Source organism: Bombina bombina, chromosome 6 (genome assembly GCF_027579735.1).
Source record: "Bombina bombina isolate aBomBom1 chromosome 6, aBomBom1.pri, whole genome shotgun sequence".
Classification (NCBI taxonomy): domain Eukaryota; kingdom Metazoa; phylum Chordata; class Amphibia; order Anura; family Bombinatoridae; genus Bombina; species Bombina bombina.
This window is the reverse complement of record NC_069504.1, coordinates 1,020,911,206-1,020,930,116: the sequence shown is the minus strand read 5'-3', so window position 1 is coordinate 1,020,930,116 and position 18,911 is coordinate 1,020,911,206. Positions and strand designations below refer to the sequence as shown.

Here is an 18,911-nt window from a genome sequence, read left to right as displayed (position 1 = left end):
CTCTTTTGTGCTTGAAGATTTACTCCGTTTGTTCACTAAGAGATTTCTCAGTCTCTCTCCTGTAGTGAGGTTGTTCCCCTGCAGCGTGTGACGTCACGCTCCTCATTCTCCCGCCGCGGATCTCTGCCAGGCTTACTGCGATACTCCTAGGACTTGTTGCTGTGTGGTAACTGTATCGCTATGTGCTAATATCATCTACAATATTTCTAGTCTATATATATTGCATTCTATGAACTGTGTGTATTGCTGCAACCTCATTTTTCCTTCACTTGCTATATATTGTGGAACGCTCATTTGCTGGATTTCCATATTCGCTTCAGATATCAAATATGCACTAAACCTTTTTACTGCTATTTACCATATTACAAACAAATAACTGTGACAAAGATTATTACAAAGTACCATTATTCATTATCGGATTGCATAAGCATAATTCAAACTTTACGCAATTAACCTCTATTGTGCTTGAAATGAACTGTTTGCTCTAACTTAAACTATATCTGTTTCCTCAAGTTTACCACAGCTTATATTACTCTGATTGAACAACTCTGCAAAGTATTAATATTCATTATCAAAGTATGGTTTACAAAATGACCAGAGGTTGATTTATTCACTTATCAAAGTACTGTGTTAATTTCAGTGTGTTTGTTAAAGCCTGCTGCATAAACTATTTCCATTGCAACTCTGTTTGAATTAAGGCACCTGCACTAATTAACTCTTTCACTACTGCTGCAGTCAATCCTATAAGACTTACTCTCTTTTCTGCTTTAAGCATTTATTGTTGCGTGAAGGTTCCGGTTTCACTCAGCAACCCTGCTGTAGTGACCCTCAGATCAATGAGCATATCAGGGTTCCCTTAAGTTAAATCTGTGGGAATCCGAGGTAAGGTGTGAGACTGAGTGGTCCTGCATAAAGCAGGGGCTGTAATTGTAGTGTTCTCTAAAAACAACTAAACATATCCTTACATATTACCAAGCCTTAAAAAAAAAAAGGAATACTACTAACAGCTAAAATCATGGATGTAAGTGAACTGTCCAGGAGAGTTGGTTCTTTAGCTCAGAGTATGGATCACATGATTCAAGGCTTAAGGGATATACAACTAGAGAATCAGAGTATAAAATTTTTTATTAATGATCATCTTGCAAACAAAACTACTAATGTTGAGTCATGTCCAGAACCCATTGTTAGTCCACCGGAAAAGTTCTCTGGGGACAGAGCTATGTTTAGGGATTTCAGGAATTCCTGCACTCTGCTTTTTACTTTGAAACCTAAGTCATACCCAACTGACAGGATTAGAGTTCTAACTGTAATTTCATTTCTCAGAGGTGAGGCCAGGTCTTGGGCCAATGCTTTCTATGAAAAAAATGATCCTATTCTAAATTCACTAGAAGATTTTTTTTCTGCAATGTCTCTTTTATATGAAGATCACAATAGAAAAAATACTGCTGAAACTGCCATTAGGTCTCTAAGACAGGGCAAAAGAATGGTAGAAGACTACATTACTGAATTTAAAAGATGGGCTCCTGACACCCTGTGGAATATTCCTGCTCTACGCAATCAGTTCCGTTTGGGACTCAATGATGCAGTTAAGGATGAATTGGCAAGGGGTGTGATTCCAGAGGACTTGGATGAATTGATGACTCTCTCTATTGGCATAGATTGTCGGCTTAGGGAAAGGAAGTCAGAGAGATCCCATTCAGAGACTACCCCCAGAAGAAACCCCAATTATCATCACTCAACACCTTCCACAGCATTCACTAGACCCATAGAAGAACCCATGGATGTTGCAGTTATTAGGGGACCCTTGAGACCTGAGGAGAAAGCTAGGCGTAAGCTACTAAACCTATGTCTATACTGTGCTGAAAAGAACCATGCTGTTAGGGACTGTCCCTCTCTGATTCGACAAAAGAAGGGTAAGACTTCGTCCAATGACCATACTGTTAATTTGGTTGACAGCATAAAATCTCATCTATCTATTTATGTCTCCCTACAGTGGTCCCATCAGAAGATAAACGTTCAGGCCATAATTGACTCTGGGGCTTCTGGGAATTTTGCTGATAACACTTTTGTTGTTAATAATCACATCCCACTAATAAAGAAGAGTGTTGCTTTAGCTATTCGTCTGGTTGACGGTTCATTCTTTACCTCTGGTCCCATAACTCACCACACTATCCCACTCAAAGTTGTTACCCCTTCAGGACACACAGAGCTTATTTGTTTTGATGCTCTTCCATCTTCTGTCTATCCATTAATCCTTGGACTGAATTGGTTAATAAAGCATAATCCCACTATATCGTGGTCCACAGCATCAGTAGTTTTTGATTCAAACCACTGTAAACAATCCTGTTTTGGGGTACACACACTTTGTCATATCACTGAACATAAGTTACCAGAATGTTATAGTGAATTTGCTGATGTTTTTGATAAAAAGGAGGCTGAGTCTTTACCTCCACACAGAGACTATGATTGTCCTATTGATCTTATACCTGGAAGCTCCATACCATATGGACATATATATCCATTGTCACAGCCAGAATTAAATCATTTGAAAGAATATTTAGATGATAACTTGAAAAAAGGCTTTATTAGACCTTCCACATCCTCTGCAGCTGCAGCAATGTTCTTTGTAAAAAACAAGGATGGCAGTCTTAGACCCATCATTGATTATAGGCAGTTGAACAAATGCACAAAAAAGAACAGATACCCCCTGCCCCTCATACCTGAACTTATTGAACGTTTACAAGGTGCCACAGTTTTTACTAAACTTGACCTCAGAGGTGCTTACAATCTGATTAGGATGAGGGCAGGGGATGAATGGTTAACTGCATTCCGTACTAGATACGGTTTATATGAATACACTGTAATGCCCTTTGGGTTGTGCAATGCCCCAGCGACTTTTCAATGTTTTATAAATGATGTCTTTCATGAATTGTTAGATATCTGTATTGTCGTATACTTGGATGACATCTTGGTTTACTCAAATTCTCTACAGGATCACATTTTACATGTCAAACAAGTGTTGGCACGTTTAAGGGCACACCGTCTTTATGCAAAGCTTGAAAAGTGTATTTTTAATACAAACACTATATCATTCCTTGGTTATTGCATCTCACCAGCTGGAATTTCAATGGAGTCAAGCAAAGTAGAAGCTATCACTAATTGGCCTATTCCTCGTAATAAAAAAGATATTCAAAGATTCCTTGGCTTTGCGAACTTTTATAGAAAGTTCATTAAAGACTTTTCACTTATTGTTAGACCTCTCACTACGTTAACACGTAAACAAGTTAAGTTTGTATGGAATCAAGATGCTGATCATTCCTTCAATACTCTAAAAACTAAATTTGTTTCAGCCCCTATTTTACAGTTTCCAGATCCCACATGTCAATTTACGCTAGAAGTCGATGCTTCTGAGTTTGCTGTGGGGGCTGTTTTATCTCAAAGACGTTCTGAAAAAGAACCTTTACATCCTGCCTCCTACTATTCTAGAACTATGAGTTCAGCAGAGATTAACTATGGAATCGGTGATAAGGAACTTCTCGCAATCAAATCATCTTTGGAGTTCTGGCGACACCTCCTAGAGGGTGCAACATATCCAATCACCATCTATACCGATCACCGTAATTTAGAATATTTAAAATCAAACAAGACCCTCACTGCTCGTCAGGTTCGATGGAGTTTGTTCTTCTCTCGTTTTGACTACGTCATTACTTATAGACCAGGTTCAAAAAATATGAAAGCTGATGCTCTTTCTAGAAAAGACCCTCGTCCTACTGATGTGGTTTCTCCTTCATCTATCATACCTCCGGATAGAATTATTTGTTTAACAACTGAGTTTAAAACCATCTTACAAGAACATCTGAAGGATGATTCATCTTTGGGTCATTTGGATGTACTAAAACATTCCGACAACTTATACTATCATGGCACTTTATTGTATATACCTCCTTCTCTCAGGAATGAGATACTTACCTCTGCTCACGACTCTTTATTGGCTGGTCATCCTGGAGTTCATAGAACTGCTCATTTGATTAAAAGGAATTACTGGTGGCCAAAGATGAATGATACTATTAAACAATATATTGATTCCTGTATGGTATGTACAACTAAGAAACATCAGCATAAGAGTCCTTATGGTTACCTTCTCTCTTTACCAGTACCAGACAGACCCTGGGCAGCGATTGCTATGGATTTTGTTGTTGATCTGCCCTCGTCAGCTAATTATAATACCATATTGGTAGTAGTGGACTTATTCTCTAAAATGGCTCATTTCCTTCCACATAGAGGATTGCCTACGTCTTCAGAAACTGCTTCACTATTTTTGAATCACATTGTAAAACTACATGGTTTACCTGAAACAATCACCACAGATAGAGGTACGCAATTCACCTCTCTTCCTCTGTTCCTCTCTTAACATTACTAAACGGTTGAGTACCGCTTATCATCCACAAACGAATGGTCAAACAGAAAGAACAAATCAAACATTAGAGCAGTACCTTCGTTGCTACTGCACTCAACAACAAGATAACTGGCATTCTCTACTTGCTACTGCTGAATTTGCTCATAATAATGCCGTAAATACATCAACTAAAATGACACCATTTTACATCAATTATGGATTTCATCCCTCATACTATCCAAATCAGATCAACAATTCCGACATGCCTATAGTTAATGATCTTGTTAATACCATTGCTACCAATTTCTCAACATTGAAACAAGTTTTACTAGAAGCCCAGGCTGTTCAGAAACATCACTATGACCTACGTAGATCCAAGCCTCCAGATTACAAGATTGGTGACAAAGTTTGGTTAAGCACTAAACATTTACGCTTACAAGTTCCATCTAAAAAACTGGCTTCCCTATATTTAGGGCCTTATCCGATACAAAAGATCATCAATGTTAATGCTGTAACACTTAAACTACCAGATTCCATGAAGATACATCCCACATTCCACGTTTCTCTTTTGAAACCTTACAGTGCAATCAGAGATTCAACTCAAAATGAGACGGTGGATCCTACAGTCATTGATGGCATGGAATATGAGATTGAGTCTATCATAGACTCTCGTTACCATCGTAATCAACTTCAGTATCTTGTCAGTTGGAAGGGATTTGGTCCTGAGGAGGACTCTTAGGAGCCTTCCAATAATGTCTCTGCACCACGTCTTGTCTCTTTGTTTCATCGTAGACATCCTGATCGTCCTGGTCCTTGATCCGCGGAGCGGCTCCTTGGGGGGGGGTGTCCTGTCAGGGATTTATCTCTTTTCCTACTGTGCCTTTAAGGATGTCAACTCACTACCACTATTTAAGGCTCCTCCCAACAGAACTCATTGCTTGGTAATTTGTTGCTCAGTGTGAAGCTGCTTCAGAAGAGACCTAGCCGTTTATACTACTTTGTATTCTCAACTTATTGCTCCCCAGGAGTATCTGCCTATTTGAATCAACTTGCAGATTCTCTTTTGTGCTTGAAGATTTACTCCGTTTGTTCACTAAGAGATTTCTCAGTCTCTCTCCTGTAGTGAGGTTGTTCCCCTGCAGCGTGTGACGTCACGCTCCTCATTCTCCCGCCGCGGATCTCTGCCAGGCTTACTGCGATACTCCTAGGACTTGTTGCTGTGTGGTAACTGTATCGCTATGTGCTAATATCATCTACAATATTTCTAGTCTATATATATATTGCATTCTATGAACTGTGTGTATTGCTGCAACCTCATTTTTCCTTCACTTGCTATATATTGTGGAACGCTCATTTGCTGGATTTCCATATTCGCTTCAGATATCAAATATGCACTAAACCTTTTTACTGCTATTTACCATATTACAAACAAATAACTGTGACAAAGATTATTACAAAGTACCATTATTCATTATCGGATTGCATAAGCATAATTCAAACTTTACGCAATTAACCTCTATTGTGCTTGAAATGAACTGTTTGCTCTAACTTAAACTATATCTGTTTCCTCAAGTTTACCACAGCTTATATTACTCTGATTGAACAACTCTGCAAAGTATTAATATTCATTATCAAAGTATGGTTTACAAAATGACCAGAGGTTGATTTATTCACTTATCAAAGTACTGTGTTAATTTCAGTGTGTTTGTTAAAGCCTGCTGCATAAACTATTTCCATTGCAACTCTGTTTGAATTAAGGCACCTGCACTAATTAACTCTTTCACTACTGCTGCAGTCAATCCTATAAGACTTACTCTCTTTTCTGCTTTAAGCATTTATTGTTGCGTGAAGGTTCCGGTTTCACTCAGCAACCCTGCTGTAGTGACCCTCAGATCAATGAGCATATCAGGGTTCCCTTAAGTTAAATCTGTGGGAATCCGAGGTAAGGTGTGAGACTGAGTGGTCCTGCATAAAGCAGGGGCTGTAATTGTAGTGTTCTCTAAAAACAACTAAACATATCCTTACATATTACCAAGCCTTAAAAAAAAAAAGGAATACTACTAACAGCTAAAATCATGGATGTAAGTGAACTGTCCAGGAGAGTTGGTTCTTTAGCTCAGAGTATGGATCACATGATTCAAGGCTTAAGGGATATACAACTAGAGAATCAGAGTATAAAATTTTTTATTAATGATCATCTTGCAAACAAAACTACTAATGTTGAGTCATGTCCAGAACCCATTGTTAGTCCACCGGAAAAGTTCTCTGGGGACAGAGCTATGTTTAGGGATTTCAGGAATTCCTGCACTCTGCTTTTTACTTTGAAACCTAAGTCATACCCAACTGACAGGATTAGAGTTCTAACTGTAATTTCATTTCTCAGAGGTGAGGCCAGGTCTTGGGCCAATGCTTTCTATGAAAAAAATGATCCTATTCTAAATTCACTAGAAGATTTTTTTTCTGCAATGTCTCTTTTATATGAAGATCACAATAGAAAAAATACTGCTGAAACTGCCATTAGGTCTCTAAGACAGGGCAAAAGAATGGTAGAAGACTACATTACTGAATTTAAAAGATGGGCTCCTGACACCCTGTGGAATATTCCTGCTCTACGCAATCAGTTCCGTTTGGGACTCAATGATGCAGTTAAGGATGAATTGGCAAGGGGTGTGATTCCAGAGGACTTGGATGAATTGATGACTCTCTCTATTGGCATAGATTGTCGGCTTAGGGAAAGGAAGTCAGAGAGATCCCATTCAGAGACTACCCCCAGAAGAAACCCCAATTATCATCACTCAACACCTTCCACAGCATTCACTAGACCCATAGAAGAACCCATGGATGTTGCAGTTATTAGGGGACCCTTGAGACCTGAGGAGAAAGCTAGGCGTAAGCTACTAAACCTATGTCTATACTGTGCTGAAAAGAACCATGCTGTTAGGGACTGTCCCTCTCTGATTCGACAAAAGAAGGGTAAGACTTCGTCCAATGACCATACTGTTAATTTGGTTGACAGCATAAAATCTCATCTATCTATTTATGTCTCCCTACAGTGGTCCCATCAGAAGATAAACGTTCAGGCCATAATTGACTCTGGGGCTTCTGGGAATTTTGCTGATAACACTTTTGTTGTTAATAATCACATCCCACTAATAAAGAAGAGTGTTGCTTTAGCTATTCGTCTGGTTGACGGTTCATTCTTTACCTCTGGTCCCATAACTCACCACACTATCCCACTCAAAGTTGTTACCCCTTCAGGACACACAGAGCTTATTTGTTTTGATGCTCTTCCATCTTCTGTCTATCCATTAATCCTTGGACTGAATTGGTTAATAAAGCATAATCCCACTATATCGTGGTCCACAGCATCAGTAGTTTTTGATTCAAACCACTGTAAACAATCCTGTTTTGGGGTACACACACTTTGTCATATCACTGAACATAAGTTACCAGAATGTTATAGTGAATTTGCTGATGTTTTTGATAAAAAGGAGGCTGAGTCTTTACCTCCACACAGAGACTATGATTGTCCTATTGATCTTATACCTGGAAGCTCCATACCATATGGACATATATATCCATTGTCACAGCCAGAATTAAATCATTTGAAAGAATATTTAGATGATAACTTGAAAAAAGGCTTTATTAGACCTTCCACATCCTCTGCAGCTGCAGCAATGTTCTTTGTAAAAAACAAGGATGGCAGTCTTAGACCCATCATTGATTATAGGCAGTTGAACAAATGCACAAAAAAGAACAGATACCCCCTGCCCCTCATACCTGAACTTATTGAACGTTTACAAGGTGCCACAGTTTTTACTAAACTTGACCTCAGAGGTGCTTACAATCTGATTAGGATGAGGGCAGGGGATGAATGGTTAACTGCATTCCGTACTAGATACGGTTTATATGAATACACTGTAATGCCCTTTGGGTTGTGCAATGCCCCAGCGACTTTTCAATGTTTTATAAATGATGTCTTTCATGAATTGTTAGATATCTGTATTGTCGTATACTTGGATGACATCTTGGTTTACTCAAATTCTCTACAGGATCACATTTTACATGTCAAACAAGTGTTGGCACGTTTAAGGGCACACCGTCTTTATGCAAAGCTTGAAAAGTGTATTTTTAATACAAACACTATATCATTCCTTGGTTATTGCATCTCACCAGCTGGAATTTCAATGGAGTCAAGCAAAGTAGAAGCTATCACTAATTGGCCTATTCCTCGTAATAAAAAAGATATTCAAAGATTCCTTGGCTTTGCGAACTTTTATAGAAAGTTCATTAAAGACTTTTCACTTATTGTTAGACCTCTCACTACGTTAACACGTAAACAAGTTAAGTTTGTATGGAATCAAGATGCTGATCATTCCTTCAATACTCTAAAAACTAAATTTGTTTCAGCCCCTATTTTACAGTTTCCAGATCCCACATGTCAATTTACGCTAGAAGTCGATGCTTCTGAGTTTGCTGTGGGGGCTGTTTTATCTCAAAGACGTTCTGAAAAAGAACCTTTACATCCTGCCTCCTACTATTCTAGAACTATGAGTTCAGCAGAGATTAACTATGGAATCGGTGATAAGGAACTTCTCGCAATCAAATCATCTTTGGAGTTCTGGCGACACCTCCTAGAGGGTGCAACATATCCAATCACCATCTATACCGATCACCGTAATTTAGAATATTTAAAATCAAACAAGACCCTCACTGCTCGTCAGGTTCGATGGAGTTTGTTCTTCTCTCGTTTTGACTACGTCATTACTTATAGACCAGGTTCAAAAAATATGAAAGCTGATGCTCTTTCTAGAAAAGACCCTCGTCCTACTGATGTGGTTTCTCCTTCATCTATCATACCTCCGGATAGAATTATTTGTTTAACAACTGAGTTTAAAACCATCTTACAAGAACATCTGAAGGATGATTCATCTTTGGGTCATTTGGATGTACTAAAACATTCCGACAACTTATACTATCATGGCACTTTATTGTATATACCTCCTTCTCTCAGGAATGAGATACTTACCTCTGCTCACGACTCTTTATTGGCTGGTCATCCTGGAGTTCATAGAACTGCTCATTTGATTAAAAGGAATTACTGGTGGCCAAAGATGAATGATACTATTAAACAATATATTGATTCCTGTATGGTATGTACAACTAAGAAACATCAGCATAAGAGTCCTTATGGTTACCTTCTCTCTTTACCAGTACCAGACAGACCCTGGGCAGCGATTGCTATGGATTTTGTTGTTGATCTGCCCTCGTCAGCTAATTATAATACCATATTGGTAGTAGTGGACTTATTCTCTAAAATGGCTCATTTCCTTCCACATAGAGGATTGCCTACGTCTTCAGAAACTGCTTCACTATTTTTGAATCACATTGTAAAACTACATGGTTTACCTGAAACAATCACCACAGATAGAGGTACGCAATTCACCTCTCTTCCTCTGTTCCTCTCTTAACATTACTAAACGGTTGAGTACCGCTTATCATCCACAAACGAATGGTCAAACAGAAAGAACAAATCAAACATTAGAGCAGTACCTTCGTTGCTACTGCACTCAACAACAAGATAACTGGCATTCTCTACTTGCTACTGCTGAATTTGCTCATAATAATGCCGTAAATACATCAACTAAAATGACACCATTTTACATCAATTATGGATTTCATCCCTCATACTATCCAAATCAGATCAACAATTCCGACATGCCTATAGTTAATGATCTTGTTAATACCATTGCTACCAATTTCTCAACATTGAAACAAGTTTTACTAGAAGCCCAGGCTGTTCAGAAACATCACTATGACCTACGTAGATCCAAGCCTCCAGATTACAAGATTGGTGACAAAGTTTGGTTAAGCACTAAACATTTACGCTTACAAGTTCCATCTAAAAAACTGGCTTCCCTATATTTAGGGCCTTATCCGATACAAAAGATCATCAATGTTAATGCTGTAACACTTAAACTACCAGATTCCATGAAGATACATCCCACATTCCACGTTTCTCTTTTGAAACCTTACAGTGCAATCAGAGATTCAACTCAAAATGAGACGGTGGATCCTACAGTCATTGATGGCATGGAATATGAGATTGAGTCTATCATAGACTCTCGTTACCATCGTAATCAACTTCAGTATCTTGTCAGTTGGAAGGGATTTGGTCCTGAGGAGGACTCTTAGGAGCCTTCCAATAATGTCTCTGCACCACGTCTTGTCTCTTTGTTTCATCGTAGACATCCTGATCGTCCTGGTCCTTGATCCGCGGAGCGGCTCCTTGGGGGGGGGTGTCCTGTCAGGGATTTATCTCTTTTCCTACTGTGCCTTTAAGGATGTCAACTCACTACCACTATTTAAGGCTCCTCCCAACAGAACTCATTGCTTGGTAATTTGTTGCTCAGTGTGAAGCTGCTTCAGAAGAGACCTAGCCGTTTATACTACTTTGTATTCTCAACTTATTGCTCCCCAGGAGTATCTGCCTATTTGAATCAACTTGCAGATTCTCTTTTGTGCTTGAAGATTTACTCCGTTTGTTCACTAAGAGATTTCTCAGTCTCTCTCCTGTAGTGAGGTTGTTCCCCTGCAGCGTGTGACGTCACGCTCCTCATTCTCCCGCCGCGGATCTCTGCCAGGCTTACTGCGATACTCCTAGGACTTGTTGCTGTGTGGTAACTGTATCGCTATGTGCTAATATCATCTACAATATTTCTAGTCTATATATATTGCATTCTATGAACTGTGTGTATTGCTGCAACCTCATTTTTCCTTCACTTGCTATATATTGTGGAACGCTCATTTGCTGGATTTCCATATTCGCTTCAGATATCAAATATGCACTAAACCTTTTTACTGCTATTTACCATATTACAAACAAATAACTGTGACAAAGATTATTACAAAGTACCATTATTCATTATCGGATTGCATAAGCATAATTCAAACTTTACGCAATTAACCTCTATTGTGCTTGAAATGAACTGTTTGCTCTAACTTAAACTATATCTGTTTCCTCAAGTTTACCACAGCTTATATTACTCTGATTGAACAACTCTGCAAAGTATTAATATTCATTATCAAAGTATGGTTTACAAAATGACCAGAGGTTGATTTATTCACTTATCAAAGTACTGTGTTAATTTCAGTGTGTTTGTTAAAGCCTGCTGCATAAACTATTTCCATTGCAACTCTGTTTGAATTAAGGCACCTGCACTAATTAACTCTTTCACTACTGCTGCAGTCAATCCTATAAGACTTACTCTCTTTTCTGCTTTAAGCATTTATTGTTGCGTGAAGGTTCCGGTTTCACTCAGCAACCCTGCTGTAGTGACCCTCAGATCAATGAGCATATCAGGGTTCCCTTAAGTTAAATCTGTGGGAATCCGAGGTAAGGTGTGAGACTGAGTGGTCCTGCATAAAGCAGGGGCTGTAATTGTAGTGTTCTCTAAAAACAACTAAACATATCCTTACAGTAGGATGTGCACTTTTTCTAAATCAGGTACTGAAGAATTTGTATCTCATACAACAGGGAACAAGTACCAAATTGCACATCATTTTACTTGTTCTTCATCTTATGTAGTGTATCTATTAACCTGCCAATTGTGCGGAATACAGTATATAGGTCGCACGTGTAGGGTTATACGCACTATGTGGAATGAGCACTACAGGAATATGAAAAACATCATCAAAAATCACAGTGTACCGAGACATTGCAACCAAGCACATAAAGGGAACCTCAATGTTTTTAATATTATTCGAATAGAATTTATTCCAGCTTCCAACCTATACAATAGGTTTAGTAGATTACGCCAAAGGGAAACCTTTTGGATATATCAGCTAGACACTTTGTATCCAAATGGTTTAAATATGAATATGGACCTAGCAGCGTTCCATCCTTAACATCGTATAGAAATGCATACATATTTGATTTTAGTTCTTATGATATATATTGTGGATGTGCACATTCTAGAGTATATATTTATGTGCCTTTATATATAGACACGTCCATAATTATATTAAGCAATTTTAATTAAAATGTCATTTTTATGTATTACATTTTATATTTGTGAAATGAAGTTATGTTATTATTTATTAATTTTTATTTTACATTTAATATTTTATATCCTATATATGGTTGCCAATCTATTTAGTTCCAAAGGTTATCGGACACAATACTAGTTTTTATTACTTTAAGGATTATAAATTATAGACTATATAATATGGGTCGCTTTTTATCTCATGGTTATTGACACTCACACTACATTGTAAATTTACACGCTTAATATTGGTGCCTGGTATCAGTATAGCTATTAACTATGACATGTTTGAGGGAAACCCAGAAAATCATTCACAAGGCTTAAAATAACATCAAAACACACACATGCAAGATACACTAAAGTTGCAACTTTAATCACGATGATATCAATTTATAAATTGTAGTACAGTCACACATAATTATAAGCACAAGTGATTAAAAATATTCACAAGTTTAATAGAAGCACACCAACTAGTCACTAACACAAATAGTTTTATATTACACATTCAAATCACAAAGTTTTACAAAAGACTAGACCAATCACAGTAGAATAAAATTGAGTTTGAACGACGTCTTGTGGCTATTGACAGACGCACCAACACACAAATTAACATAAGCATGCTTTTATTTAACACAATGGACCGATAACATATTGGCACCTCCATTTGAATATGACGTGGCATATGGCCATTGGTTATTAGACTGAGCAACATATGTAAACAAACATCAGCATAGTTTTAGTGTGGTGCTGCAGACCGATCGCATGGTAGCTCTATATGATTTAGGCACACCGCCCATAAGGTGTGAGTTGGCGCATAGTTATTGTTTGCGAGGATAGAGTGACATATGTGATTCACCCACAGCATATAACGCTCAACTAATGATAAAGATTGCCAATGTTTAGTGTAAAAATGGTTAAATAATAGTACTATTATGAATTTTAATTAATTTTATTTTATAGTCCACATTCGTTTTTAATAAATGTTGTTAATAATATGTTATAATATTGTAATTCCCACACGCAACCCTAGACTGTGGACCTAATACAAGAAAGGGGTGTGTTGTTTTTAGAACGCATATGATTGGTCACATATGCGTATATTAAGTAGCAAGTTTTTATAATGTGTATCAGCCTGATGAAACAGTTTGGAGACTGAGAAACGCGTTGCTGAATGATATATGTGTTTAATAAACACTTGTTTTATGCAACCTGCTACTTTCCTGTAACTTTTTTGCTACTAATCTCACTAACACCTGCCAGTCTGGAGTAGTTTTGTGTGTTTTGGAAACCACACACACGCCAACACACTTAGAGGGAGGAGGGATTGAGATCAGCTGTATGTTCCAGAACTTGAGAGGAGAGTTTACCGGACAACTCTGAGGATCCGGTCTGGTAAGCCAGCACTACGTTTTAGTGCCTTACTACAAGTGAGTGCATATTATTCTACACCACAAGAGATATATATTGCACAGAATTATGCTATGTAGCACCTTCTCTACTCTTTTACAGGTCCAAACATAGTTTTACCCTTATAAGGCAAAGCCAAAAGCTTGGCCTTTGAAAAAACATCAGCTGACCAAGATTTTAACCACAGAGCTCTGCGAGCTAAAAGAGTGATGCTAGATATCTTAGCTCCCATTCTAATTACCTGCATGTTGGCATCACAGATAAAGGTATTGGCCAATTTAAGAGCCTTGATCCTGTCTTGGATCGCCTCTACTGTAGTCTCTTCTGAAATCAGATCAGACAGGGCATCACACCAATAAGATGCTGCTCCCACAACCATGGCAATACTCGCCGCAGGTTGCCACTGTAAACCCTGATGGACATACATTTTTTTTTAAATAAGCCTACAGCTTTTTATCCATAGGATCCTTAAAAGAACAACTATCCTCTATAGGAATGGCAGTCCTCCTAGCTAGAGTAGAAATAGCTCCCTCAACCTTAGGTATGGTGTGCCATGAGTCTTGAATAGAGTCAGCAACAGGAAACATCTTTTTAAAAACAGGAGAAGGGGAAAAAGGGACCCCTGGCTTATCCCATTGCTGAACTATTACTTCAGAAATTTTCCTAGGAACAGGAAAAACATCATCAGAAGAAGGAAAATCATAAACTCTATCTAGTTTAGAAGACGTCTTAGGGTTGGCAGCAACTAAAGGTTCAAAGTCGTCCAAAGTAGCTAGAACTTCCTTCAGAAGTAACCGAAGATGTTCAAGCTTAAACCTAAAATGAACTTCTTCAGATTCAGAAGATTTCACCGCCAAAGAGTCAGAGTCTGAAATTTCACCTTCAGAAGCTACTGAAGTATTATCCTCATCAGACATTGAGAACGGTTGACCAGTGCAGATTCAGAGGGGTCAGAAGCCTTACTAGCGGAAAAATGTTTGTTTAGATTTTCTCTTACGCTTACCCGAAGAAGGGAAAGCTGACAAAGCTGCTGTCACTGCAGAAGTAATCTGAGTGGCAAAATCCCCAGGTAAATAAACACCCCAAGGAGTTTGAGAGGACACAGAAGGTACAGTATGGGAAACCATCAAGGCTTGAGGAGAAAGCTGAGGCATGTCACGCACAGCATTATCCTGAGAGACATTTAGCTCAGAAGGGAGTAATTTGTCTTTAAATTTTAACATTTTGGATAAACATGAGGAACAAAATTGCACTTGAGCCTCTAAACATAATAAGCATTTATCAACAGACATGGATTGATCTAACTCTGAATCCATTTTACAGAATTCAACAGTTAATAATATTAAGAAAGAATAAAATCTGACCAAATTTATTAGAATTTATAAATTTTTAGAGCAATAAAGAAACCTTAACAGCAACCCTTCAGATTGCATGAAGCTCCTACCGGACAAGATTTGACACCCCTACTAGTCAGGAAACAAAATCTTTTTACAAGGATCTTCTCCTTCTAGCACAGAAAATGATCTGTTGATGAAAAGAATAACAAAATTTAGCATCCGACAGAGCCCTGCAACGCGATACATCTCAGCGCAATGAAAAGCTCACTAAGCTCCGCTCCGATATACCGGAAGTGCGGGCGTCACATGAGCAAGGTGAATAACTAACTGCGCCACTTGAAAGAGCGCGAAAAAAGAAAGTGCTCACGGATTTACCGTTTATGAAAATAAAGCCTCTCAAACTGTTTCTCAAGAACAAGTCAGAAAACACTAACAAAGTGCCCTGTATTCTACTAATGAAAAACTCCATGATCCATCTTATAAGTTATAAGTCCCTTCAGCCAAATAACGTCTCCATTTAACCCATAAGTGTCCAAATAAAATATCCTTAACAATAAAGATGCAAGGATCTTCTATTTATATCGCATTGCCATAATCTGTCCTACGTATCCTTAATTATAAAGGATATATGTCCTAATTTGGTTTCGAGTGAGGATAAACCTCTTAAGTGCTGCTATCCTTCAATACCTAGAAGGAAAAGGCCCACCTGAGATCCAGCTGCAGGACAGATGCTGCTACGTAGGTGTGACAGGCACATTGCTCCCTGTCATGGGCCTGTAGTAAAAGAAAGACCAGAGTAACTAACTCTAGCTCTCTGCAAAGGGGTAGCAAAATGTTAAAAGTAAAGCAAAGACTATCTTGCCGCATTTTAACTGCTTAAAAGCCACCACTACTCTTACTAAAGAGATTGACATGGACACAGCTAGATCCCAATCCTTGCTTGCAGGGAAGAGTACCCATAAAAGGATTAATATCTTCACCACCAACTTCGCACATCCTCCATTTACAGAGGCAAAGAGAATGACTGGGGAATATGGGTAAGGGAAGTTACACTTAACAGCTTTGCTAGGATGCTCTTTGCCTCCTCCTGGTCAGGAGTTGAATATCCCACTAGTAATTAGAATGACGTCATGGACTCTCCATGCCATAGGAAAGAAATATAATTTAATACTGATGTATTTTAACAATGGTAAGTAATGTAAAACAATCTAGTTATGAAATAAACCAGGTATTAAGCAATTTTGACTCCTACAGGGACTCACTACAATACGTATAATTCTTGTACATACATATACATACCACATGCCTATATTAACATATATAGGCACTACACAAATGCGAAAGGGCTTCTTCTAGATTAATTACTTTAAATCATACATGAAAGGTTTGATTACTTATGTTTTATAATTACCTCAAACATATGCCACTTGCCGCATTCTGCAAGGTAAAACCAACCCCACTGAGTATTAGATACATCCATAGGTTCACCATTGTCATTGTTTATGTGGGTTCCCATCTCTTCTTAGGCATACATTTAATCTAGTTAAATAAAAATCACAAGAAACAATACCATTAAATGTCAGTATGTTTTAATGTAATAAAAATGCCGTCAAATTAGAAACTTAAATTAAACATACTTTGTATTGTGAGCCACTATATACCCTTTTAGCAGAAATTAAAAATGTTGCTTTCGTGATTCAGTTTTAAAAAAAAGTTTGCATTTTTCTTCTACTACCAAATTTGCTTTATTCTTATAATATTCTTTGTTGATACCTAGGTAGGTAGCGTGCTCATGTCTGGAGCACTACATGGCAGGAAAAAATGCTGCAATCTAGTGCTCGTGCCAATGTATAACATTATTGCAAAACTGATGTCACATAGCGCTGCTGACATGTGCACGCTCCTGAGCATATGTCCCTGCTTTTCAACAATGGATACCAGGAGAACGAAGGAAATGTGATAAAATAAGTAAATTAGAAAGAGGTTTAAAACTGCATACTCTATCAGAATAAATCATGAAAGAAAATATTTGGGTTTCATGTCCCTTCAACAACCAATAGTAATCATATGTGTTCAATATAAATCACTAATAAACTAAAATGATCCTCATTAGTAATAAAATCTCCTTTTTCCTAGCATTTGCACAATCAGTTCAGAACTTAAACTCTGACATTAAAGGAACACAAAGCTATTATTTTTATTTATGCATTAGAAATTATTCACAGAATTACAAAAGATCTGTATTCAAAACAAATGTTTTAAAATTATTTAAAACTGTCATTTTGTTAGTAAAATGTGCACTATTTTGCACGCATAGGACACACCCCTTGAAAAGTTTTTGCAAAACAAAATGTATGCTTACCTGATAAATTTATTTCTCTTGTGGTGTATCCAGTCCAAGGGTTCATCCATTACTTGTGGGATATTCTCCTTCCCAACAGGAAGTTGCAAGAGGACACCCACAGCAGAGCTGTCTATATAGCTCCTCCCCTAACTGCCACCCCCAGTCATTCGACCGAAGACAAGCAAGAAAAAAGGAGAAACTATAGGGTGCAGTGGTGACTGTAGTTTAAAAATAAAAAACACCTGCCTTAAAGTGACAGGGCGGGCCGTGGACTGGATACACCACAAGAGAAAGAAATTTATCAGGTAAGCATAAATTTTGTTTTCTCTTGTAAGGTGTATCCAGTCCACGGTTTCATCCATTACTTGTGGGATACCAATACCAAAGCTTTAGGACACGGATGAAGGGAGGGACAAGGCAGGAACTTAAACGGAAGGCACCACTGCCTGCAAGACTTTTCTCCCAAAAATAGCCTCCGAGGAAGCAAAAGTATCAAATTTGTAGAATTTAGGGGGGGCGGAGCCAGCAGACCAACAATACAGACGCACATTTTAGTAGCTCCGTCTACATTGCATGTAAAAATTACATTTTCGGACTGTTCTAACCTTAACAATTATTATTTCTCGAGGATTGCCTAAATACTAATGACCTGCGCATCTAATTTTACTGCTGTGAGCTCTGCCAAAGAGATAGACCTTTAAAACCTTCGTGTGCAACCCGTTGGCAAGTCGGCCATCTTGGGCCTACCCTTACTGTGTTCGTGGAGCCCACTGCTTCCCCTCATCATGTTACCTGCCGAGCAAATTATGGAGGAGATTCATCTCTTCCTTGACGGATGCCGAGACATGCTTTAACGCTTCCCAGGTCTAGCGCTCCAACATATAGTTGCTAAGCCTCAGGCTCTACATATTCACACTCCCATCTGCACAGTCCCGCCGGGGGGTGGGGGTGCTTTGGGGCCCCGGCGTCCCTCACCTCCCAAACGTGCTGCCTTGGAGGTGGAGACCAAAACTACTCTTACCGGCTTATCGCAGGACAGGCTGGGACGATTTGGTTCCCTGCAGCGCCGGGAGCCCCTCACTGTGCCCAGCAATCATATTCAGATACAGCTGCCTGCAGCTAAAGTATCCCAAGGAGACTCATACCCTACATCGGCGGTAGCCTTCTCATCGCCGGTCTGCTCTGTTTGGCCCTCTTCTAGTGCAGCTGCCCGTACTATAACTGCGCAGAGACTTGCAGATCTACACCGCCTCTATTCTGGCAAGGCCCAGCTGGCCCCTTTCATCTGCAGACGGCACCGGTCAGACATCCAAGCCAAGCTGCACAAGCTAGGTATCGGCTAGAACTCTCAGAACAGTTTGAAAGAGTTTCACAACAGGAGC

At 38.7% G+C, this 18,911-nt stretch overlaps 1 protein-coding gene across 1 annotated transcript in view; it reads right to left on the bottom strand.

Moving 5' to 3' along the window:
* Window positions 1-18,911, bottom strand: part of PARP11 (poly(ADP-ribose) polymerase family member 11) — a 201,540-nt gene that overhangs the window by 144,125 nt on the left and 38,504 nt on the right. Inside the window, exon 3 of the mRNA XM_053718746.1 lies at window positions 16,597-16,724. Coding sequence (XP_053574721.1) covers window positions 16,597-16,701 — 105 coding nt within the window. The 5' untranslated portion in view covers window positions 16,702-16,724. The remainder of the gene's footprint in view (window positions 1-16,596; window positions 16,725-18,911) is intronic.